This window comes from Pseudopodoces humilis, chromosome 7 (genome assembly GCF_049639895.1).
Source record: "Pseudopodoces humilis isolate 2021_Gansu_Grassland_sample_001 chromosome 7, ASM4963989v1, whole genome shotgun sequence".
NCBI classification, from domain to species: domain Eukaryota; kingdom Metazoa; phylum Chordata; class Aves; order Passeriformes; family Paridae; genus Pseudopodoces; species Pseudopodoces humilis.
This window is the reverse complement of record NC_142206.1, coordinates 24,915,012-24,940,773: the sequence shown is the minus strand read 5'-3', so window position 1 is coordinate 24,940,773 and position 25,762 is coordinate 24,915,012. Positions and strand designations below refer to the sequence as shown.

Sequence of the window (25,762 nt, the reverse complement as noted above, 5' to 3'; positions counted from 1 at the left end):
GTAACCACCCAGAAGCCAAGTGTGCATAGGATCCCTGCTGTGCTGTATTGAAATCTGCCCTGGAAAGAGAAAGGACATGAATATGGAAGGAAGTGAAAGGAACTGTCACACTTGGGTTCCTGTTCCTAAGCAGCAGCTTTGTCTGTGCAGTGCAGAGGCGGAGGTTTGATGTCTCTTTGGGCAGTGTTAGTGCTATCTCTAGTTTATGCATTCTGGGCTGAGATTTCCAGGTGATTTCACAGAGGAAAGACAGGTAGGACCAGCTGGCTCTCTCTGAAGTGACAGGGTGAGGGGACACTTGAGAGGTTTGGGAGCTAGGGGATGATTTTTGCACTACAATAGATCTAATAGTCTGAGACACGGATGGCTCCTGTCCTCCTCTGTTCAGCCTGGCTGCGGGGGAGGGATGCTCTGCCTGTTTGCTCCCAGAGGCAGCATACCTGCCCACTCATGACTGCAGTGCTCTCCCCTTGTCAGCTGAGATGTGTAATGAGTTTTTGAGACTAGGCCATCAAATACCTTCCATTAGCAGAATAATAAAGGCCTATCCTGCCCGTTCCTGGCATACTGGAGCATGAGCAGGCAAGCATATCTGTACCTCCCCAGTAAATCCCCAGCTCAGCTGCTTCTGTAGGACACAGCTTTTAGCTTAACTGCCTTGTTATCCTTTGGATAGAGAGGAAGACCCCTGGATAGTCTCTGGGATGAACAGGTCATTTCTTTGAGTCAAAGGTCAGTTAAAATTTGTTCCTTTGCTTTTTGAGCTGCCATTCATTTTTTTCTTCAATTCCTCCGTGTGCCTTGGAGAAGAGTAGGGAACACATAATCAGAATAAATGGAGAATTTCTGAATATTTCACTGGTGCCAGCCATCCTGCTGAGAAGCATCAGCGTCCGTTGCTCAACTGCTCCAGGAATGGAAAGAGAAAATGTCTGGACCTGGATCCTTCCCTACTACCAAGGCAGAATATGTTCCCAACTTTACTAGGAGTATTTTTGGAAAAATTCTTGGATATCTCAGCTGTAAAATGCTCAAATTTCAATCATGTGTTTCCAGAGATTAAGAGATTAGGCCTTGAATAATATAATGGCAGAGTACTCAAAATGGCAGCTGGTGAACAAATAGAGGGGACTTTTTTGATGTCTGATCTTTGCAGCCTAGACCACCTTCCTGTTAGTTAGTCTCTTCTCACTCCTATGCTTCTCCCCAGACTGCTGCTGGGACCTAACTTCATGTGCTTTTTTGATAAATTGTGAGTTAGCAATACTCTTGTGGAAAGGACTTTTAGCCTCACTGGACAGAGGAGGTTTAACTGAGTCTGCCTTTGTTTGAAATCCACTGGGTAGCACTAGAGCATGGAAGAAAAGTTATTTCTTACATAAGCTTGGATTATGTTATTTACTCTCCATTGTTTGTAGGGGCCTCATAGAACCGTGAAAATGACCTTTATTTCTCTATGGATTTTGTCTTTTTTCACTTTACAAATATTGATTTTTTTTTTTCTCCTGTGTCTTTATCAGAGCTGAATTAACAAGACTGTTTAACAAGATCCTCTGATTCATTTGTGGTCTTTTTGTGCCAGGTTCTATCACAAGCAGCTGAAAGCAGCTCAGTGAATAATGTGCAACCACTGCTACAGAATTGACAGGGGAGGTGATGTGCCCTGACAAGAGCTGAGCTAGCATGGGTCAAAGAGCAGGCTTAAAAAGATGGTCTCTTCAGCCTGGGCACAAATGCTAGGAAGGGTTATTTGTAAGGAATAAATTTTCCTGTTGGAAAGCTCTCCTCCTCATAGCTTTAAAGCTCGAGGCCACAGCAAATCGTTGAGTCCTCTGGATTATTCCTGTTCTACCCACAGATCCCCAAGTGGGATCAAGAATCCATATTCATGGCAAGAGGTGATTCCTGTCATTGTCATCCAAAAATCTCAATGCAGCAATGATCAGAGTCCAAAAGGAAAAGGAGCCATTGGTGCAGCTTTATGTGCTCCTTCTTGCCAAGCCTTTAAGCAAGCCTCTTGAGTGATTCAAGTGCTTGTAGGTGGAGCACAAAGTAGAAATTGAAGACAGGCAGGAACCTAAAGTTCAAACAAGTCAAGTCTGATGGCCACTTTTGATGCTTTTAACACAAGTACAGGAAAGGTAGAGCGCAGCTGTCCCTTGCTGTTCATATTTGCCATAATGCACCAGTGCATTTTTTAGCACAGGGGCCAGAGGGTGGCGAGGGTAGGGAGGAAGCAGTCACTGTGCACAGTTCTTTGTGGTGACCTGGAATCTCTTGCCTTTTGAGATCGTCTTTCCACTCTGACAGCAGCCTTGAGACATCCTACAGGCTTTTTAGTGACCTGACTGGCCAGTAGCAAAAGCCCATTTCTGTATCTATTCCATATGGACAGATATATTGCAATGGAAATAGAAGAGGGAATGTCCAGATTTCTTTCTTCCTGAAGGGCCAACACCACTCATAGTTTTGCTCTAGTTCTTTCCTGTGGGCTCATCTTTCTTACAACCTATACACACCATGGTAAGAGACGATATTTGCATCAAATGAGATAAAAGTCTTAAACCAGCTGCCTATAGAAAGGGTAAATCCTCATCCTTTAAGCCCTTGTGAGCTGCATCAGAAGGATGGCAAGCTTTTGAGAACTTTGTCCTGGTGTGCACTTGTTCCTCTCCAAGATGAGAGGCTAAGTATGTCACTGGGAGCTGGGGGATTGTTTCTAAGTACCACAAGGCCAACCAGTTAGTGTTCATTAGTTTCCCCTCTGCAAAGCGTGCACTTATCCCTTTCCCAGCTTGCTGGGCTTTGCAGAGTTGGGATTAACTCCTGCCTGCTACCCCATTCCACTGCAGGTCATGCAGGATCCCCTGCATGTTGTTTGGGCAGTCACACCATCCCTGGCTGAAACAGGCCAGGAACATGGAGTGGAAGCAGAGGAGTAGCTGTCAGCAATAATGCTGACAACAGAGCTGGGTCTCCAGGTTCCTGCCTCATCCTCCATCCTTTCTAGTAGATGATACTACATGTCTGGCAACTCACTTGTGTTTTTCTGGAGCACATGGAGCATTACTTCTGGACTGTGGGATATCCTGTCTTTAGCTTCATTAGAGACCATCTCTATACACCAGAGCAGCTGAAGTCTTGGAAGAATGAAAGGGTCCCATTATATGCTGGTTGAAGGAGACTCTGGCTGCTCCTGACAAACTGTTATAGCTATATAAAAGAGATATTTCTAGATCAAAAAACCCAGCCACTTCCTGCAAAGGAATGGCAGAGCAAAGGAACAACTATTTTTCAAGAAACAGAAACTAGTATCAGGGGAGATCTTGGCTTTTGGTATTTGAAAGCATTTAGGAAGTGAGAGGATAAGTTTATGTTTCTCCTCCAATTAGTATCTCTTCTTGCAAAGTGAAACAGTTATTAAAAAAAGGGGAAAATAGCTGCTGCTTGGGTCATTTAGTGTGTGTGTTTGTGTGCGTGTGTGTGGCCAGCAGTGTCCTTGGGCTGACTCAAGCCTGGTGGAATCCCTTGTCCACCAGGTTATTACCTGCTCTGAGGCCAATCTCCCTGAATTCTTTCCTCAGTGAAAGTTTGAAGAATACCATCGTGTTTTTACGAAGAGTTTCTGTTTCGGTGACACGAAACTTCCCAAAAAAGAGAGTCAGGAAGCTCCCAACCAACTAAGCCTCACACTTCCAGAGTCAGAGCTTCAGCTGCTTCTCCCCCAGGGCTCAGGGGAGGAAAACAAGCCACTCCATATCACTGTTCATTTACCCTCCTGAACCCTGTCTCTCAGTGCTTCAAGGTAGATGCTTCAGCAGTTAATATTGCTCCTGGGGCATGTGCAAGGAACAATTAAAGCTCATTGTGCCAGTGAAGAGCCCTGGGGTGAGCTGGGCAGTGGAGACAGCTGCCCCCATTTTGCTGTGTGCAGCAGCTTCCTGAACAGTCCTGTTGCAGAGAAACGAGTATGTCCTGCTGATTGCAGTTAAAGTTTAAAACTCAAGGGCTAAACTCAATGTGGCATTTCTAGGCTTTTTGCTGGTGGCAGCCGTCGTGGTTTGTAGCATTTGGTGCCTGGGCAGAGCAGGGCTGGGTAGAGCCCAGCTGCTGAGCCTGCAAAGCCTTTTCCAGCAGCTGCAGCATGGAACTGATGACAGGAGTGAAGCACAAGTATTTGAAGAACAAACCCTTTGTAGCGCTCCCTTTAACATTTTGCCTGTAACACTGCAGGATCTAGATCTTTGATCCAAAAATGACAAAAAGGATGTGAACAGCAGTTCTTTCCTCTCAGACATAAATGCCTGTTACAGATGTTCCCTGCAAGGTTCAGCTAAGCTGTCTCCAGCAGCAGACAGGCTTGGAAGAAGATGGTGTTGGTCATTCTCTGGAGATGGGTGATGCTAGGTGGTGGACAGTGAGATTTCATTTGTGCCCAGCAGTCAGAATGGTCTCTGCCAGCTTCAGCTGCTTGTGCTAGCCAAGGAGTATATTGCCCAAAAAGAAGGTCTTGGCTGCAGGATAAACTTGTGTAGCCCCACGATAGCAGGCTGGCGTGCATGGGGATGGGGCAAATTTTCTTCTCACCTTTGTGATTTGTCTGGAAATTTGAAACTTCTCCAGAGATAAACTGGAAGTTGTCATTGGTGTCTCAACTGAGAATGGGAACAGGAATCATATCAGTGCCAGTCATGAGGATACAAGTAAAATTTCCTTGTTTAAAGCACTCCACCAACTGTACCTAATTAACCTTCATGACAGCACAGCAATACAAGGAAATAGGGATCATTAACTTCAGCTTTGCTTTACAGAAAGGGAAGAGAAACATCAGTGCCAGCCCCATGCATTTCAAATTGAGGTAGGCTTGAAAAAGTCACAAGGTTAAAAATAACAATAATCCTCTTGGGATTCTCAGAGCATTAAGAGTGCATTTGAATCAAACTTTCAGTTTTTTCTCCATGAAACATCAGGACTTGAAACTTCACTCCCATATATGCTTGTTTGTGACCCAATAACCAAGGCTTTAAGAAAATCACACATTCTCAATCACAGTGGGGCAGAGGCAGTAAAGGTCAGAATGACTTGCTCAGTGCTGCTTAAAAATGAGCTGGGAAAAGCTGGGACTAAACTTTGTGAGTAGCTGACCCTCCATCCCCTTCTTATTCCTCCAGACTGAACATTTTTCTAGTTGAAGGAACCTGCCTAAATCAACCAGTGGCTACTTAATAGCTGTCAGAGGAGTAATTCAGGTTTGAACTAGTGACCTCACCCTTTCCTCTCACATCTGCTGAGGGATAGACTGATGACACTGACTGTTTACATCAGGTCTCTGAGCAGCCTAGCTGCTTTTTCTGGGTCCCAGCAGGAATGGAAAGATGCAAAACCAGTGCTGCTCCCTGACACTGCTTTCCTGGCTTGGGGCTGTTTTTATAAGTTAGTAGGAAAGAGCAACTTGCACAAGTCCTTCTGAAAGTAAATAATTCACCCTGCCTGTCATATCACCTGCTGGCAGGGGCTGAGGGCAAGAGTAGTGCCTGTGCCATATGTACTGGGCACCAGCACGGAATCGCATTTTGTCTCTCCAAATGAATGCAGTGCAAAGCCCTGAGGAGTGTCACGGCAACACAGAAAGTTGTATCTGGTATTAACAATCTCACTTCTGCCCAAGTCATAGATGCTGTTAGGATCAGGTGAGAAGAACTGCCCCAGTGAGTATGACCCCTGCTCTGGAAGAGAAGCCACTGGGGAGTGCTGGTGGCAATGGCCAAGGAGGAGGGTGTAGGGAGATAGCTCTGTTGTGTGGGGTGCTGGCCCCAGCCCAGAATGCAGGCATTCATACAGGAGAGCCTTTTATTCAACTCTTTTCTCCTACTTATTCTTCTGTTCTAAGCTGACATGGGGTGAAGTGAAGCTGAAGGGACCCTTGAAAAGGCCAGGTCATTGATGGAGAGGAAAAAGGGCTCCATAGGTTGTGAAGAGCTTTCATGAGCAGCATGGGCTGCAGCCAGCTCCAGGGAATAGAAGTGTTCCCCTGCTTAGGCGGTATGTCTGTCTCTCTGATTATTTTGTGTATTTCATCTCTGCTGTCTGTCTTGCTCTTAATCTGGGCTCCTCTGCGCCAACAAAATGCTTAGCTCGCTCCATTGTCTGAGAGACTAATTTGCACTGTAAATCTGATGCTTATCTTACATGACAGCTTACTGTGGGGTTTATTGCAATCCTGAAGACAAACTAACCAGGGATGGCTTGAAAGCTTTCAACGCATCATTTGGAATATAGAACAAATATGACCCATTTCAGCTTGCCACCAGGTTAGGATGTGGCCCCTTGTGCTTGGGGTCACCAGGGATTTATCTTCTTCTGTTCAAATCTATTCAAATCTATTCAAACCTGAGCGTGTTTGGGTTTTGCTTTGTTTTTTTGTACGTTTTGTTGATCTCTTTGGGTTTTTTTTGGTGTGGTACATCTTCTGTTTTGTGTTGGAGCTGTTAGAGTGCTTCTGTAACAGCATCCCACCCTCCCAGGGATAGTTCTTCCATCCCTTCTCCCTGAGGAGTTTTAAGGACTGTGAAAGTGGCTGCAGACCAGGTGCAGGCAGTGTGCAGGCACTGGTGCTCCAGTACACTGCAACTTTGTTGTCTCTACCTAGCTTAATCAGAAAGAGCCTTTGTCTTGTCTACATTAGTATTTCCTGATACTTTGTCCAATATGTTCTAGCTCTCTGCTGGCAGAGCAACATCCTCCCTCAATCTCCTCTGCAGCTGCCACCTTCTCTCTGGTCCATAGGCAGTCCACCTGCAGGCATTCATGTACCATGTGAGAGATTCTCACACTAGTGTAGTTCAGATAGCCGGGCAGCTCCAGAGGCATAGATCTTCCTATAGATAGGTTCCAGGTAGCCTAAGATGCAGTTTTACTGGGGGAGAGCCAGAAAGATTATTGTTACTTTGATATAGGTCTTGGTTCTGCAGCTGAGCATGCCAGTAGGTGTTTAATGCCCAAAGCTTCTGCAATGCAGTCCTCTGGGACACAAAGGATCTGCTTCCTCACACAGGGGAGCAGGAACACAAGAGCTGTCATCATTGAAACGGTGTTTGTTTGCGGGACCACTCTGGCTTTTACCTAGTCCTGCTTTACAGTTGCATGGATTTCTGGACCCCTCAGCTCTTCCTGCCCTCGGACTGCAGACAAAACACAGAAATGGCTGTACTGGATAAACTCTGTGGAGCAGTTGAGGACTAGCAGCTAAACTGGACATGGTGTCGATGGGTCTCAGAAACACTTAGGGAGAAGAGAAAAAGAAAACCTCTTGAGAAGCTGTTGAGGAATAGGTAAGGAATAGGTTATATACTGGGTAGAACTGTACACTGGAAACTGTACTGACCCTTCTCCAACTCCATATTGCAGTCCATGTTATCAGATAGATGTGCAAGTTAAGGCTTATTCCAAGTCATCAAAGCTAGTGAACATCAGACTCCCTGCCCAAGGGAGACCTCTGTTCAGACTGGGAGGAGCTTAGGGGAAAATGTATGAATCCAAGAAAACTCCAAACTCTCAATAATTTTAGATGAATCCAGTACAAAAATACCTAGGGAAAGATCATCACACAACCTGATTCTGGTTTATGGTTATGGTTAAGAGAGTCACAGAACTTACAGCTCCAGGAACACTGGGGCTGGAAAAGACATCCCAAGGCAACCCCAACAGGGCCCCAACATTGCTGCTCCCACATTTTTCTGATATGGAAACCCATGGTGATGTATTAGGGTTCTTCTTAGGCTAATGGGGAATATTTCAGCACCTTCTGCTGGGCTGTGATAAGCAGGATCAGGATGCTTTTACAAAAAATTGGAGTCTGATATAGCTTTGCTTTATGCAAATACAACAAAACTGCAGTGATTGAACAGCCAGCAATAGTCTGTAGTCCTCTCCACCTAAAAAGATTCTCCAATTAATAATCTTTTCAGGAAAAGATCTAACAAAGCTGTAGGATAACCAAACATGTGCCAGCATCATTCTCAAGTAACTGCTATTTAGCTTTTTACAGACCTAACTCATGTTCTGCCTTTCTTTTTTTTACCTCCTTTTACCTCTTTTGTCTGCATTTTTTTACTGATGCTCACTTTGTGAGTCATTGGAGAGAAAAAAAGAAAGCACAGCCCATAAACATTTAGGTTTTCCTCTCCTCTGACACAACTTGTCCATCTAAAAATTATTCCCACTTAGCACCATCTGCAGTTGCAGAAGCACAAACATTCACCACTTTTCTGTCTTTGTAACAGATCCAGAAATACAATATTAATTATCCCAGCTGAAGCTATTTTCTTACACTGTGAGGTCAGGGACATTATTTCATGCTGGAGAATTAGAAACATTAACAGGTAGGATGGACTAGCCACTTTCTGAACTAAATCACCCTCCCAGAATGGAAACTTCAATGGATTTGACATCACCTGCCCACCACCTCTACTTTTGTGGGTGTTGTCACTTGTGTTTGAACACAGCACAAGCTACAGTGGCATAATAGAAGCAGGAAATTAATTCTTATAGTTAGACCTGCAAACCTTCCACACCAGCTCCCCATGGAATTCAGGGTGAACACACTCCTTTTTTTCCTGCCAGGATTACTTTATTGTGTTTTTGCAATTATGAGTAACTCATCTCATGGACAGAACTGGCAGTGAATCAGAAAGCTGAGTACCCAAAATATCTTGCCCCATGAAGAGTGCATTGCTGCCTGCACACTACTTTGTTAGCTGATGCAAAGGGAGAGGGTTGTGTGTGGGCCAGCAGGAGCGTTGTCAGGTTTGGATCCCATGAGAAGCAGTTCAGAGTCAACCCTTTCCCAAGAAGTGGTGAGCTGTGAAAGCTATGTCTGCAGCATTGTGGGCAGGTGTGACGGCAGCTTGGGTGGGTATATCATGCTGGCCTTGATCCAGCTGGCACAGGTAAACCAGCAGTGACACACTATAGTAACTTAAGCACTGTCTTAACACTATTAAATACATAGCTGAGATCTCTGGAGGGCTTGTACAACCCAAGGTGACGTTTCTGTCACTGTATCTTTACTGCAGTTTGCTATCTCTGCTCGCTCAATTACTGCTCTCACAGATAAGCCTGTGCTGTGCCTCAGTTCCACATCTGACATGAGCCCAGACCTGCTTCCAAACAGATGCCTCTGAGGACCTGCAGGCCACATAAACGTCAGCTGTTGCTGTCTGTAGTTCATGCCTCCTGTGCTGGCATTAGTCTTTGTGATTTACTGGCATTAGCCAACACGCACGGGAGGGGAATTACATCTCTTGTAAAGTCGGATTTGCGTTGCACTGCAGCATGAAGGTTTCAAGTTTGGGGCTGTAACTGACCCCCCTTCTTCCCTTCTCTGTCACACAGGCAATTCTGTTCCCATTCCTACCCTCTCAAAGTCCTTTCCTGCTATGCTGTAGGCCTGGAATCACCTCGATTACTCCTTCAGGGACCAAGAGGTCTAGGGCTGCGAGGCGAGGCATTATGCATATGAGAGCATGTGCCATGGTTGACAACCATCCTGGGCTAGAAGAGGTGCCCAGGGAGGTCTCCAGCATGACCACTTCTGACATTCCCTTTCTCTCTCTCCCCACAGATGCCAGCAAGGACCACCCACAGCAGCAGGCAGGAGTCATCTGGAGAGTGACAGGCGGCCTGTTCAGCATCACCCGGGGAGCTGTGGGGGCCACACTGGGAGGAGTTGCCTGGGTGGGCAGCAAGAGTCTGGAGCTCACCAAAACAGCTGTGACCAGTGTCCCCGCTGCCGGCGTTGGACTGGTGAAGGGCAGCGTCTCAGCAGTGACCGGCGGCGTCGGAGCTGTGGGCAGTGCGGTCGCCAGCAAAGTCCCTTTCACTGCAAAGAAGAAGGACAAGGCTGACTAATCCCTGTCGCAGCTCCCTTCCAAAAGATCAACCTGCCCATACTCTCCCCCTACCCAGCACCTCTTTGAGTTGGAACCAGCCGCTTCAGGGAGGGTCGAGCACCCGAGCAGACTCTGGCTGCAGCCTGCTCAGCACCACCTGCCTGGCTCAGAGCTCACAGAGCCACTGTCAATGCCTTTCAGTCCCATCACCTACTGGGAACCATCTTTACTCTGAGGACTTTAAAGGCGCAGTTATCTCTGTCTTGTAGTTTCCTTCCTCCCTTCTTGCCCTTGTAAGCATGGAGGGATGGGAGAAGGCATTAGGCTCCATCTGCCTGGAGGTGAGGGGAGTAACAGGGGATGGGGGCAAACTATGCCTGGCTTGAAGTGTGGGTTGTGTAGTCAAATTCAACTTCAGCTGGGAAGACAGCCTCTGAAACTCCCCTTCCCTCTGGGAGGTGTGTTTGGAAGGTGTGCCTAGCAGAGAACTGCAGAAGTCCCATTGACACAAAGGAGAGATACTGTGAAGAGGGGGAAGCCTCCCTCCTGCCCTGCACCTCTTACCTTTTCTTTGCAGGGCCCATCCCCACAAGCTGCTTCCAGTCACTTACTCCCCAGCTGAATTGAACCTGTCAGAGAGGGAACCCTCAGCAGAGCAGCTCTGGGGTGATGCCTCACCAGAATATGATACATCCTGGACCATCAACTTCTGCACAGATTTTCTTGGTGAGGGGGAGAAATATGAAAGCTGCTGTATGTTCCCATTTGGGGAAGGAGCTGACAGTGGCACTTACCAGGCCTCTGTGATATTGCAGTACAGGCAGTGGTGTTCCGTAGAGAGACCAGGCCTTTTGTTTGACCCTCGAAGTCCTTCCAGTATCCCTGTCTGTAACAAGGGCATATTGTCTCTTGGCCACACTCACACTCCACAGATGTCAGTAGTAACCAGGAGCAAGTGTGTTCCCAAATGCACCCAAATTCTGCTGCAGGGGTGGAGGGGAAGCTGAGAGTGTTGCTCTCCTCACAATTCAGCACCCTGGGAGTGGTGGCCTGGGTTTGAGTGGGCTGCACCATGTTGGAGAACACTTCCCAAGGGGCTGAGCATACTCCAACAGCAGTTAGCCTGCACAGGGCACCAGCAACTCCTCTTCTGCTGCTCCTGGGGCCCCAGCCCAGCTCCTCTAAATGACCACGTTGCACTAAATAGCCCACCCATAGTCGTAGTGCCGCAGAAACCCAGACACCTGCATCCATCTGGGAGTCACAGCCATCCTCAGCCTGGCCCATGATGCTCAAGGGGCCATGTGGCATTGTACACTCACATACAAACACAAATGTGCACTCACTCACTCATTCACTCACTCCAAGGTCCCCTGTAATTCTTGGGATGAGGAAAACCACAGGCCCCACATTAACTCTGCTGCTCCTGTTTTTGGCCAGGTGTTGGATGCATAGGCAAGTAGGTGTTAGGTGCATAGGCAAGTGAAGCAGTGCTTGTGCTGTATTTTATAAATATGCATCTGTGTTAGCGTGCTTGTGTACATGTAAGTCCACAGGCATGTCTTCAGCCAGGGAAACAAACCTGTGCCACTGCCACAGAGGAGTTTACATAGTCATCTTTGGCACTTTCAGCATATAGTTTTTATATAGGGTCCTGGTCAAAAGAAAAATCATGTTTTAGAGGATGTTTTGCCCTCTTTTGCCCAAGAGCATAGTTTATCGAAACCAAAGGAATGTGAAAAATCCCCTTTCTCCTGTCTGTGCTGTTTGTTTTCTCTCAGCCCTATCTTTTGGACATTGAAGCCAACTTTCTTGATCTTCGTTTCCCCTTGGAGGTCGTTGCACTTCCTGACTGCTCTCTTGTGCTTAGGACTTAGACATCAGGGAATATTTAAGTACAACACACACACACACACACACACACCCCTGCCACCATTTTTGCTGAATGTTCTTGGGCTTGTGATGCAGTTTTCATTCTGACCTTTATTAAATCCACATTTTGGGATGTATGTTGCTGTGTCCCCCTGATAATCATGCTGGTGTTAGTCACTCTCCATACCTTTTGCTAGGTAGTCCCTGCTGTTTGCAATGGTAAGAAGCTGCTGATCTCCACAGTTTGCTACACTTGATAGCAAGGGAGAGGTTTGACTTACATTTTTGTTTCTGAAGAGGAAGCAGCATTTGGTAGGTGTGTGCATTTCCTCACTTTGTGTCCTTTGTTCTGGTGAAGGCCAAGTTGACCCAGACATGTCGGTTTTGTCTCTGAAGGCAGCAGCTTCACAGAAAAGATCAGGCCTTGATGTGTGCCTGTACTTTGCTGGGATGCCCGTGGCAGTTGTCAAGGCCAGAAGAAGTCTTGTCTGTTCTCCCTTTGTCTCAAACACCCTGCAAAGCTGGAGGACAGTTTGCACTGCATGGATCTCTGCTCACTGCTCTCCCTGAGCACATCTCATCTCTTATTCCAGATCACAGACTGTCCCTGAAGCGAGCTCTAGCCCTAAAGCTGAAAGCTGCTTGTGTGTAACTAGCTATGTTGTCACCAGCTCTCTGAGAAAGATAGCTTCTGGCCAATTGGGACAGAAGAGTCTTCTTCCTTAATGCCTCTCCCAGGTCTTGGACAGGAGAAGATAAAATCTAAGAACCTTCAGCAGCCAGCCCTGGGTGGGTGGTGAGAGGCTGATCATGTTTTTGGCTAAATAGTGTCTCACACAGGCTCTTGCTGGGGGAGGCAGTACCTCCTGCCCAAGCTGTTGTCTGCAGGCACTGTGTGTGCAGAGCAGGCGTGGCAAGTGGGATAAAGGTGATGTAAGGAAGGCCACAGGGGCCCTGAGGGTTTCTCATCTTTTTATTTCTTCTCTTCTGTGCATCCTTGCAGGAAATAAAGCCTACCATTTGTCTGGAACTGCCATTTCCTTGCAGGATGGCCTGGAGAAGAAGAGATGAGTTGGAGAGGAGAACTCACAGCCTAAATCACTGTTCTTACAGCCCAGCTAAAGGAGAGCTCAGGGACCATGAGTAGCAAGAGATCAAATTAGCAGGCAGGGGTAGAAGATTAAATCTACTCCAAAAACAAGGCCTCACACTGCTAAACAGGCATTCAGGAATAAGTAACTGTCCAGGACTCAAAGGCTTTAAGAAAGTCTGTTCTAGGCCTGCTCAGTTCACTATGGTGACCCAGTCCCAGCCTGCTCTTCTGGGCATTTACAGTGCCAGAGCAGAGGGAAAACAGGGTCAGTCTTCCCAATCTAAATCTGCCTTCTGACAGCTTTGGTTGCAGGACATGGGGAAGCTGCTGGCTCTTGTCAGATGCCCTGTCTTTCCTCTTCTCCCACTACAGAGATTCCAGCCACCTGGGCCACCGGTGCAGCCTTTCTCTCACTGCCCATTCATGGTACAAAAGGCAAAAACTGTGTTGTGCATAAATCCCATGGCTACCAGATGGGGTTGCTTGGTACAAAATAGGAGCGGGTAGCATTGGGGTAGAGGGAAGGATTAAAGGGAGTTGGGAGAAGATGAGGAGAGAGTGGTGTGACAGGAGGAGTTGAGGAGTGAAGGAACAAGAAAATAAGGGACCATGGAAGGAATTTGTTTCTTAGGACAAGCTTTGAATCAGAAGATGAATTCAATGGAGTTTGTCCTAGGGAGTAGCACAAAAAGGGGAGTGGGTCAGTGTGGGTTTTAGTGTGTGGTGGTGGTACATGCCTGGCTTGTGCCCTGCTTCCATAGTAATGATGATTGCTGGTGATTTCCATTTAGACAGATCAATGGATGGTTGAAGCATCAGATCAGCTCCCTTCTTATCACCCACCCTTCCCCAGTCTCCCCCAGACTTTTGTCATGATTTCCCCATGATGGGGCTGGGTCTCCACCATGGTGGAGGTGGGATGTGGCCCTGTTCACAGCCCTGTGTCCCACCTTGCCTGGCTGGTCCCTGTGCTCAACGAACGTGTCCTGGCTGAAAGGAGACACACAGGTGCATCCTCTCCTTCCTTTTCCCTGACTTTAGTCTCATTATCCTTTACTTTTTTATTCCTCCCTTAGCTTTTGGTCTTGCCCGTGGATAGAGCTCCCCAAAGCTTTTGCTGAGACCTTCATTAAACATCCACACTCGCAGTGTCTAGGGGGGAAGAAGGTGATTGCCCCCACAGCTCCCCTGGCTGGGAGAGGAGTGCATGTCTTCCACCCCTCTCTGTCCCCTTGTGTTTCGTGTGTGGAAAATCTTAACCCACTTCTTTTTCTCTGGGTTCCCTTGTTGGCTCTTATCCCTGTGGGTGGGTCATTTCTGTGTCTCCATTGCAAAGTCATCCTTGTAAAAACAGCAGCATGAGTGGGAATATGGAGATGGTTAGAGAGAGCTGCAGAGCCAGGGCCCAACTCTGCTTCAGTAGGAGCTGAGGAGGCCTTTGGCAACCCAAAAATGCAGTGACGCGGTCCCATGCACAGTGCTGGGCTCCAGAGAACACTTTTGTTCTTTATCATTTCATTGTCTGTAATTGTTTTCCCACTGAATTTGTTTGCTTGGTTTGTTTTGCAGTGTGTTTCTGGGAATATTCTGCATCTCTGTATTTTAATTACAGTAAAATTTGAGGATAAAAACCGTGATTATGCTGGCTCTTGTTCCTAGTGGGGGGAAATGAGGAGAGGAAGCACAGTTGAAGGAAGATGTTAGAGATTCCTTGGGAAATTAAATCTCTCCCCTAAGGGCTCTAGATGAGGCACCAAGCAAGGATGAATCTCCATCGCTGCTTAAACTAGGACATAGCTTTCAACCGCAGTTCAAAAGCCATTTTGCTGCAGGGGCCTTTCCTGATTGGAATGGTAAGAACAGTTTGGATAAGACTTCTAAACTCAATTTTTTGTGTTGGTTTAAAGACCAGTGCATAAGAGGGCTTTCAGGCTGGGGACAGCTGGCCTAGCCCTGAAAGTGGGATCTCGGCAGCTGAAGATGGGAAATTTTGCCTCTACAGCCACTGTTCCTTCAGGCAGGTTTGCATAGCCACTTTTCCCAGCTGAGGAAGCAAATTCTCCTCACAGCAGCCTGCTCTTTCTGCAGGAGATGGCAGTTTGACATCCCTCCCCAGAGCTGCAGCAAGCCCCCATGGGCCAGCCTGACCCTCTGCTGGCTGGTTGGCAGTGTTGGTGCTGGGGAGCACAGCCAGCAACTCCAGCCACCTCATCTGCTCTACCATGGGCACTTAACCCAGGGCAGAGCTACGAAGTGCTCCCGGGAATGCTCAGCCCTCAGGGTGGATTGCAGCCCAGTGGCCAGGCCACAAGACAGGGTGTCCCTTTTACTGGGTCGAGGCCAGGAGCAAACAGCTCAGCATTTGTTAAGTGCTGACAAAAGGATTAATTTAGTAACTAATAACAGGGCAATCAAGCCATTTATTTGGTTGGCATTTTGCTGCCAGCTGCTTGGGAAGAGCAGCACACAGTGCAGCAATAAGGCTGTTTGCAGCCACCTCTTCCACCTGCCCCTTTCCTCCACCCTCGCTTGCAGACTCAGCCTGGCAGTGTGGCTTGGGAGGCACCAAGCTGGTGGCAGGAGCAGGTTTGGCTGTGACAGGGAGGTCTCTTCCAGAAGCTGCCCCTATGCCCACTGTGGGGAGGGAGACAAGGGAAGTGCCCATCCCCCAGCAAGTGCACGCTATCCCCCCATTCCTCCTCACAGAGCTGGAACCATCCATGTAGCCTTGCAGACAGCACAGATGAAGTACAGGTGCTGGAGCTGTGAGCCCTGAGAAGTTCTCAGGTACATCACAGCTTCTCACCTCTCCTGCAGCCCAGCTGGTTTGCCACATTAAGCCAAGTTGCAAAACAACACTAACAAGCTGCTCCTCCAGAGGTCTTTTAAGGGGTGAAAGGATGGTGCAAAATCACCTCTAGTTACAGCTTTGCCCTGTCTCACTCGGGCAGCGTGTCCCATCCCCCTGTGTGCAATTGCAGCACCCACTCTTCTCCCAAGTCAGAGTGGGGCAAAAGCTGGTGGGCAGCAGAGCTCAGAAGAAACCTTTGAAGAGCAGACCTGCCCAGGTAGGTGGGCTGCGGGTGGCTCAGACACCTCTGGGCCAGGAGAGGGCCCAAATCTGGGAGTGTGCAGCTGTCAGTCGATGTCAGAAGTTGTGGTCTCATCTCTGTGTGGGCCACTGTCCTGCCTGGCTCCAGGAGCAACTGGGAAAATGCTGGGGGACTCTTGTACTCTTACCCTGGGGACTGGCCCCAGTGGCTTCCCACCTGCAGCTGCTTGTGGTCTTCAGGACATGTCTCAAGGGCTCGACTGTTGGGACTCCGACAGCTGGGTTGGAGGAACTGGCCAGTTTTTCATCAGACAGGGATCAAGCAGACCAGCAATGTCTTGTGTAAGGCTTTCAACGTTCCTGCCCTGCATGCCTGGCTCCCCCATCAGCAGCTTTCTGACCTGCCCAGCCCACAGGCCCAGGTGTCTTGCAGGCAGCAGGCAGCTCATGAAGGAATACTTGTGTATTGCCAGGATCATCTTGTTCGCTCGTTTTCATTCTGGCAGTTTCATGACCTGCACCAGAGCACTTCCCTGTCTCCCAGGGCAGGCCATGCCAACACCAGCATCAGCACGGTCAGACATGGTGGGGGGGCAGCCTGATGGGAATGGGTTCACTGTGCTGGTGCCATTAGGACTCTGGAGTCAGGCACTTCAGCAAGTCCCATGCCCCCGTGCAAACCAACAAGCTTTCAGGTCAGCAAATAACCACGGCTTTTTGCTTTTGACTTAACTGCTTGCATTTATGACACACTTCAGATGCAAACATGCACACACCCCGAGGAGGTGGCTGCAGCTCCCTGCCACCCTGGGGGCTGTGGTGTCTCCTCCCCCAGCCTTGCCCTACCTGCTTCCAGCCTCAAAGGAGTCAAGCAAAGCAGGAGATGCTGCTGTTTGCCTGGTGGTGCATCCACCTCATTATACTTGCTGAGGTCTTTCAGTCGAAGTTCACCCCTAGGTCAGTTTTATTGCACTTTTATTTACAGAAAACACAGAAATAAAGCATTAAATGTGTTGGGTTTTTACCAAATGACCCAATCGCTTTTTTTCCCTTTTTTTTTTTTTTCTTTTGTGGGTTTTTGGCACAAAGAAATATCACAGGTGTTACCAAACAACCATGTAGGAGCAGCTTGACGAGCTGCTCAGCCCAATAACAGGACTTCAACAGACAGACATGTCGCACTGAGATCAAAAAATGAGGAGGTTGTTCCACTTTCAGCTTCCAGTCTAACCTGCTCATTGGGGGCAGGGGGACTTAATTCTGGAGGGGATGATACCATTCATAAATTATATTTATATTTACCTCTTACATTGTAAAAGTAAACAGTGCAAAAGTACAGTACCCCAGATACCCTTCGGTTTGGAAAGCTTGAAGGTTGCTTTATACATTTTGTGTGTTTTGTAAACATTGTTACCCATCCAGAGTTCTAGCTCTTGCTTGGAGAGACCCAACTCCTCCTGGCATCCAAAATGTATTGAGGGGCAGCAGTCACTTCCCCTGGACTCGGCCATTGAGATTCCCGCTCAAGGTTTAGTGCAAATTTTGGAGAGGAAAAGACAAGAGAGAGAAAGAGGGGGGGAAAAAAAGGAAAGAAAATAAAATAAGGCATCAGTTAGAAACAGTACGCATCAAAACCAGGCCCGTTGGGGCTGCCTTAGGAGAAGGGCAGGAAGTCTCTCTCCTCCACCAGGCTGATGGAGAGGTTCTTCAGCTCCTCCTCGGAGCCAGCAGTTTTGTAGCCGAGCTGTGCCAGCACCTGCTGGCAGGCGTGCTGGGTGAACGCCACGATCTCGTAGGACAGACGGAAGCGCCACTTCTCCGCCGTTGCTGCCGAGTTGCGCACCGTCCCGTACTTGTGTTTGGAGGAGGACCTGTCTCCTCGGGTGTTGTTCTGTATCCAGCGCTCCACATTGCTGTCCATGGGGATGCCCAGGAAATCGTAGATCTCCTCAGTCTTTTTCATGGGGTTCCTGGCCAGGTCTTCGTACCGCACCAGCATGTACTTGCCTTTGAGCCATGGTGGCCGGTTGAGGCCGGTGGACACAGAGTTCCAGAAGTCCTCGCACACTGTGGTGAGCTGGGTCACGTCCAGGTTGTATGGCTTCCTGCCAGTGCCATCCCAGATCCTCCAGAGCCTGTAGGTGTCTCGGAAGGTCTCGCTCCGGGATGCCAGGATCCCCCGGGGGTCCCTCACCAGCTGGATGACCTTCAAGTTCAGCCGCGGGTCCTCCACCAGGGCCCGGAGGTCATTGACCTCGGGCACCCGTACGGTTTTGATGGCCACGTGGCCGTGCTCTCTGCAGGACTCAGTGGCCAGCGTCAGGTTCAAGGTCCCACACTTCTTCACGCAGTCTCCTTCCTCCAAGTGGAGATCCACAGCTCCCAGGGACTCACATACAGGTGGTGAGCACAGGGCCTTGCTGGCTCCCCTGCGGAAGAGGCGGTCGGTGGTGTGGTTGACCGGCTGGGGCTTGATGTAGTTCTCCAGGAAGTAGAGGTCGCAGTCATACAGGCTCCTCAGCAGGTCTCGGCTGGCCCCCAGCATGACCCGCCTGTCTGTCGTACTCTTGCTCTGGGTCAGCTTTGGGATCAGGGTGTACTGGACGTGGTAGAGGGGCTCAAATAAATAGAAGACATCGAAGTGCTGATTGAACAGCTGCCCGACAAATGAGGAGCCGCTGCGGGTGGTGGCAAGGATGAGAACATGAGTCTTCCTGGAGAGGTTATACGGGAAAGTGGGATTCTCATCGCACAGCCTGTCAGCCACATCGGTGTCCTGGCTCAGGCTGCAGTTCACAGGATTAGGGATGGGGCAGCTGTGGAAGGACTTGGCAGTGAAGGTCCGGATTGCTGTGTACTGGATTGCAATGGATGCCAAGGCTAGGAGGAGTACAGCCTTCCAGGAACATTGCATGGCTGGTCACCTTCATGGAGCTTCTTCACAGGTCGTCTTGGTGTCTGCAACCCAACAGAAAGTTCACAGGTTGAGCATGGACTGCCAAGTATCCAACTGATGCAGGTATCAACAAATGCCCTCCTAATGTATGTCCATCAGTCATAACCACGTGAATCCCAGTCACACACTGCAGAGCCCCATTTCAGACAAGAAAAACAACAGGCAGAGGCTGGCAAGCCTGGAGAAACATATACAGCTAGGACTTCAGCCCGGTTCCTTCCAGGCTGTGGGTGCACATAAATCCTGTGGCCCATAGCTCACCCCATGCCCTGCAACCCTGCAACCCAGGCAGGGGGATGTTAGAACCTGGCAGTGACACTGTCTCCGTCCAGCTGCTGCAAACTCTCTTCCCCAGCTGCCCTGTGAGTCACCTGTCACCCTACCAGTGTCTTTCACCCCCAGCGCAGGAGCCGTGGCAGGGAAAGGTCAGAGGATGGTGCTATCTTGTCTCCATCCTTTCTGTCCAGCTGTCAGGATAAGGCGTGACCCATCCAGGCCAGCCACCTCATGCTTGGGAGAGTGGCAATGTCTCTCCTGGAGCTGCAAGCCTCTTTGCACAGAGGTCCAACAGCCAGCTCAGTCTGTCAGCCTCTGGGGACAAGCACAGCCAGAGCTGTGCCCTCAGCAATGAGCTCATGGGGCTGGTAAGATCCTGCTCCACTCTGGGATTCAGGGCTCTCCTATTCTGAGCACCCAAGGGGAAAAACAATACTGCAAAGGAGGAAGCATGCAAAACTGCATGTCTTCTATATTCCATTGCCAACCAGGGCAGTAGCCCTTGGCACCAGGGATGGGTGCAGTGAAGAGTGGGGCAAAGAACAACTTCAGTGGTGTTAGCTCTGCCTTGCTGCTGCCCACACATGGGCAAGGGCAGGGGAAACTGAGCAGGACCCTTGGATGGGATGCTCAGGAACCATCAGGGGGGGGTAGTAGCTGTCATGCCTGGGGAGCTGCTACATTGCTGGGAAGGGATGTAACTGCGGTGGTGCTTCAGTATTCCTGCTGTTCACTAACATGTGGTGCCTGCAGAGCCCATAGCAGCTGCCACGGTCTGTTGTTCTTATATCCTCAACGTGTTCTAGTCCCTGGGGAAACCCTGTCACGCAGCAAGTGACACCAGGAGGGCAGCTCAGACCTGCAGGTGAGTAAAAAAGCCTTGGGTTTTTTTTTAATTAATATTTTTATTGTTTACTGATTGCCCCAGCTGATTTGTGGAGGCAGGAAACTTCATGAACCATCAACTCCAGAGACCTCTCACTGGGAGCAGAGGTTTAGAGCAGGACTCCAGGACAGGGGGTCTGGCACAGCTGCTGCATGCAGGCCCCCCACCAGTGCTCCCTGTGCCTGTGCACCAAGAGCTGTGCTTTAGACCCAAAATGATGCTTTGAGTACAGGTTGCTTTCACCTGGACTGCTGCCTGCCAATGATTGTGGCACATGGCTGGAGGACTGAAGTCAGAGATGCTTGGCTATTGCTGCTGCTGGATTGGGGTTACCAACCCTGCAAAGGGGAAACCCAGCCCCAGTGTCCACATGATATATTCTATCCCTTGGATAAAGTGTTTCTCCAAGTCTCCTAAGGCAGAACAAGAACAGGAGAGTCCCTGCTGGCATTTCCTAACCCAAGCATCTTCTGCATGCTGCCTAGGTGGAAGCTGCAGTGGGAATGCTTTCCTGCTCTCTAGTGATGGCCAACCACACTGCATCCCTCACACACAACCTCAGCTCCTACTCTTTGCTTCATTGCTGATGGATGCTGGAGCAGATGAGACTCAGATTGTCCTGGTTACAGCAGAAACCTGCTTCTGGCTCCCCAAAAAAGGCAAACCAGAGACTAGATGCCTTCTTGGTCCCAATTCCCACCAAATCACTCACTGGCTGTGAGCATTGCAGGTTCTCCACCCACACTGACCCATTCCCCTTTGCAAAATCCCAGGTGGCAGAGGGGAGGAAATGGAGCATTGATTCACCTCCTTCTCCTTGACTGAGCAAGTGCTAAACCACAGCGCAGCTTCAGCCTTTGCTGCCCCTGACACCCTTGGCGTGTGCCCTGCCCATCTGCTGAGCTGCAACCAGGGAGGGGAAGGTTTTGGGAGAAGACTTCCCTCCCTGATGTCTCATCTGTGGCCTTTAAAGCCAGCCAGAGCCTCCTCTCACCTCCCAGCTGGCTCTCCTGCCTCCTCCCATCACTGCCTGTCCCTGCAGAGGGGCTGCAGTTCCTGCTCAGTCCGGCCCTGGGCTCCAGAGGCAGTGGCGACCAGCAGCTGAGTGCTCTGGAGGAGCTCCTGGGGCAGCAGAAGCACATGGCACCTGGGAGCTGCCAGGACAACTGAGAATCACTTTTACTGCCACCACCCCTTGTTCATCTGTCAGACAGAGCCAGGCTGGTGTGAACACCTGCCAAGGAGGAGCTGTGCAGGGCTCCACACGGCTTGGAGAGGGCAGGCTGAGCAGTGGCTGTGGCAAACAGGCCCCAGGAGGATGTGTCCTGCACACAGGCACAGCAGGACAGCCACTCACACTCCCATTCCTGCCCCAAGGAACCTTGTTCTTAAACTGGCCTGTTCCTCTTCAGGCACTGATACCAGGGCCAGCAGTTCAGACGGCAGCTGGAGAGAGGGCCGTGCCCACAAGGCGCTGTGTGAGGCATGGATCGTTTTGGCTCCTCAGCCCCAGACCATGGGAGTCATCTGGAACGCTGGCCTCATAGATGTTTCCGTGCTAGAAGTGTTCCCAGTCAAAATCACCCTCCGCTCTGTCTCCAGCACGGCTCCACCAAAGATGATGAGCAAACGCAGCCCAAGGGTGGGAGCCGAGTTCAGTGTGTCCCTGCAGGCAGCTGGGACTGTGAGATGGAGCGTGGGGTGGGGGTACATCACTCACACCTTCCAGCCCCTGGCACTGCGGGTACTGCAAGGAGCCTGCCAGAAGGCACGTGGGGGCTTTTGGCACTGTGCTGGGGCCACCACTGCCCCTTTCCCAACCCCAACCCCCTTGCGGTCACAGCATGCCAGACTGCACTCTGCTGCCGTGCCTGCATTCCCGTGCAGCTGCCTGCAGTCGCATTGGGACCGGGCTGTCCACAAGGGATGCACGGCATCCGGCAGCCGGCTCTAAGTGCAGCAGGAGGCCAGCCAGTGCCTGGCACAGGGACAGGAGCATTGTCTGTGGGAAGAGGAAGGTGCTGAGCCTTTCCTCTCCCCTGCCCCACTTCCCGCAGCCTTGAGCCTGGAGGAAGGGAGAGGACGGGCGCAAGCAGCGCAACCTCCCCCACCCTGTGCACCTGCCAACAGCGGCAGATGCGTAATCACCTGCCTTCCTCTCCCTCCTCCTCCTCCTCCTCCACTGACTCCCAGCACTGCTCTGAGGGAGATGAGCAGGCGAGAAGCCAGCAAGACAGTCCAGGAGCACCGGGGAGATCGGAGGTGATGAATTAAGCTGAATGGCATCTGTGAGTCACCGGTGCAGGAAGCAGTGAATGCGGCCGGCCAGCCATCGTGCAGCAGGGACCGGGGGCTCCTCTTTTGGGCACGGTCTTCCTAGGTTTGATGGGAATTACCTGCTTTTGGAGCCATGCAGCCAGGCCGTGGCACTGAAGGCTGCAGTGGCAGCTGAGTTCAGGCGCTGCCAGGCAGGCTGGAGTCTGCGGGGAAGTTGCAGGGGTCAGTACAACTCACAGGTCTCCCGCGCTCCAAAAGCAGCTAGGTGTTACGCAGGGCACCGTGGCACACTCATCCTCGCAGGGGGCTCCCACAGCATCTCCACATGGGCAGCTGCCTTGACTCCTGCCTTCCCTGCAGGTTCCCTTGCTCCCCGGAGGTGGCTGTGTTCAGGCGACTCAGGGGTGATGGCAGAAGCCCTTGCACTTCGTGACACTGCTATTGCTGTTCCCAAGGCTCTCTCACAGGCAGTAAAAAGAAACTCTGCTCCTTTTGGTTGCCATCCAGGCTGTCCCCCTCTCTCAACAACTCCCCAGAAGTTGTACCCTCCACCCGGCTGGGCTTATCCTTAGCTCCCTCACCACTGCCAGGGAAACCTCTCTGCTCCCCCACAGAGGGAGGAAGGGAAAAGGGAGTGGAAAAAAGTGCGAGGGTCTGTGCAACAGAGGTGCCTGCTCCAGCCTTTGTAAAAGCCCTGGCACAAAGATGATGCACTGGAGGAGTGCCTGAGCCTTGCCAGTCATTCCCACAAGCCTGCCTGGTGCCAGTCCAGCTACCGGCACCCTCTACCCCCAAAACTGATTCCCGCCAGCAAGGCTGTTTCCATGGAAACCACAGAGTGACTCAGGACTTTGGGACCAGCTGGAAAACACAACTGTGAGCAGTGATCTGAGTGAGCTGAGAAGCGCCGGGGTCTCGGTGCCAGGGAGAGCGGTGGATGACTGCGGGCCTGGGCAGGGCTGCCCACCTGCCCACACGCCGGCACAGAGCAGCACACGGCACACCCTGCACAAGGCCAAGAGTTGTGAGGCAAAACCCCTCTCCTGACACAAGTGAGACTGCAGCAGGCTCACCAGGGGACACATCCCAAAATGTGAGTCTGATCCATGGCAGACAACCCCTCTTCCCCCTTTCCCTTCCCCCACCCAGAGACTCATGCATGCGTAGTCACCCAGAGAATTCATAGCACCAGCTTCAGTGCCTGCTCAGCCCTGCATCTGCGCCTCTGTCCCCTGCCCAGCATGGAACACCCCTGCATGCCTTGCCCAGAGCCGTACGGCTTGTCGAGGGCTGCTGGAGGGGACTGGTGGCAGCCAGCACCCCGTGTGCTGCCCAGCCAGCAGCTCCCTCCTGCGGCCCCATTCCTCCCCACCTCGCCACCCAGGCACAAAAGTTAAGTTGCAGGTTTGTAAAACAACTCTCAGCCAGTGACCCACTGGCAGAGGCCGACACATCCCAGCGTTCTCCCACGGAGCGAAGAGTTTATCCCATAAAACAACATTGTGGCCACTGAGGCAGGGAAGGCAGGTTCTGGTGGGCTGCAAGCATCCCTCTTGGTCGCAGTGGCTTAGTCATGCTGCCGGCTCTGCAAAGGCTGGCAGACACCAAACACGCCTGTGGGCCACCAAGCCTGGGTGCTGGCTGGCTGGACCCACCACTCCCCAGAGGAAGGAGAGACCACAGAGAAAAAGCAACGCCGAGCTGTCCCCCATCCCCTCACCACAGGAACTACTCGACTTTGGGCACCGCCACAGACATGTGAGCAGGGCTGTTCTCTGTCCCCAAGCCTCCCCCTCGTCAAGCCCCTCCAGTGTGAGATCCTGACATGGTGGGAATTAATTTTCAGCCTTGCCTCCTCCTCTTCAGCCGTTCAGGACTAGAGCTTCCCTACAGTCACAGCTTCAAATGCCAGCTGGGGGACTCGTGCCCGCCACCTTCCTCAGGTGCCTCACCGTGTGCCTAGCAGAGGTGCTTCGTGCCCCCAGACTCATTCTGCTCTTGCATCCATCACCTCCTCGAGCACTTTTCTTACAATAAGGCACAGGACTCCTGTGCTCAAAGGCAGCCTGGCATGTGCCCTGTTCCCCTATCCCTGTTCATTCCCTCTGCATTTCAGAGAGACCAACAGATCCTTTAACACCAGAAGACTGCTGCCCACTTTGACCAGCACTTAAAGAATCGCAGGACTTTCAGCAGGGAATCTGTCTCTTTCCTACTGGCACACAGCATACACATTTTCAGTTAATTAATCAGTCACTTTCAAGTAATGCCAACCCCAGCCGGTCCCAGAGTTTTCTTATCGCAACATCCACCTGCGTCTGTTTATCCCTCATCTGCTGAACTGCATCTGCCTCTTCCCGAGGATACGAACGCCTCGATAAACCAAATACAGAGGTTTTGTGCTCTCCACCTTCCCCTGAGCCATCCACCAGCCTGCTGGTGCCCGCTCACTCCCAGAGCACTCCCTGGCAGGAGCTGGGAAGGCTCTTTTGGGATGAACGCGCTCATTCATCACCTCAAAACACTCTTTTTGCAACGTCCCCAGCCTACGGCCGCGTCAAGCCGAGCCCTAATCTCGAACCGCACAGCTTTCCCGAAGGATTGCTCCATGCTATGGCGTGCTTGCACCCCACTCTACGAGGTCTCCTCGTCAGCCTGCGCCCTCACGGCAGGTTTGTCAGACCGCCCGGAGGTCTGACAGCGAACACCGGGGCATTCGTTCCGCCGGCTGCCGCGGCTACACGGCCGGGCAGGGCATCTGGCCTTCCCGTGCCTCCGGGGACTTACTCACTTGCTCCAGGCGGCAGCTCCTCGCCCAGCAGCAGCCCAAGTTTGGTGGCAGCTCGTTCCCCCGGAGGTCTGGGGCCAGGACTGCCGTGCCCTCGCCGCTAAGGCAGCCCCGGGAGGCGGCTCCCCCGGGCGCTCGCAGCCCGGCCCGGGGTCCCACCGCAGCCGGGCTGGGCACCAGAGGGAAAAGTCCTTCCCGCCGCTGCGGGCGGCGTCTCGCCGCCTTGGAAAGTTGGTGGCGCGGAAAGGGTTACGAGAGAGCCCCAGCCCGCCACCCCCGGGCACCCCCGCCGCTCTGCGCCGCTCTCCCCCCACCGCCTGCGCCCCTTACCTGGCGGAACGCCCCGGCGGGCTGCCCCCCGCATCCCCGGCCGCGGCTCCTGGGGCGGGGGACGCCGAGCCCGGCCCAGCCCGGCCCGGCCCGGGGGCGGCAGCCGGCGGAGCCCAGCGGGCGGCGCTGCTGGTGCCCACCCCTGCCCGCCGAGCCCTGCCCTGCCCTGCCCGCCGGGGCACCCGCCGAGCGGGGCCGCCTCTCCACGCCCTCCGCGCCGCGCCGGGCGAGGGGCGGGCGGGCGGCGAGGGGGGTGCGCCGCTCCCCTCCCTCCTTCCCTCCCTCCTTCCCTCCCTCCCTCCGCCCGGCAGCGCGCACGGGCGCCCGCAGCGCAGCGCCAGG

General features: G+C 51.5%; 2 protein-coding genes across 3 annotated transcripts in view; one reads left to right on the top strand and one right to left on the bottom strand.

Moving 5' to 3' along the window:
- The window catches only part of LOC102107598 (transmembrane protein 263-like), a 200,877-nt gene extending 186,385 nt beyond the window's left edge, over nucleotides 1-14,492 (top strand). The window contains exon 3 of the mRNA XM_088058195.1: nucleotides 9,623-14,492. Within this exon, the coding sequence (XP_087914321.1) occupies nucleotides 9,623-9,909 (287 nt within the window). The 3' untranslated portion in view covers nucleotides 9,910-14,492. The remainder of the gene's footprint in view (nucleotides 1-9,622) is intronic.
- Nucleotides 14,493-17,180: 2,688 nt separating this feature from the next.
- Nucleotides 17,181-25,519, bottom strand: CHST1 (carbohydrate sulfotransferase 1). Of its 2 annotated transcripts, none has more exons than XM_005522472.2 (2): nucleotides 25,421-25,519; nucleotides 17,181-18,865 (listed from the first exon to the last, which is right to left on the bottom strand). In XM_005522472.2, exon 2 carries the CDS (start codon nucleotides 18,819-18,821, stop codon nucleotides 17,562-17,564), a length of 1,260 nt encoding a protein of 419 aa, XP_005522529.2. In that variant the 5' UTR covers nucleotides 18,822-18,865; nucleotides 25,421-25,519; the 3' UTR covers nucleotides 17,181-17,561. The 2 variants fall into 2 exon arrangements, with proteins under 2 accessions (XP_005522529.2, XP_087913991.1); XM_088057865.1 differs by lacking the exon at nucleotides 25,421-25,519 and adding an exon at nucleotides 25,094-25,225.
- Nucleotides 25,520-25,762: the final 243 nt, after the last annotated feature.

Coding starts and splice junctions, on each gene's coding strand:
- CHST1 (XM_005522472.2), bottom strand. CDS start 18,821: ATGCAATGTTCCTGGAAGGCTGTACTCCTCCTAGCCTTGGCATCCATT.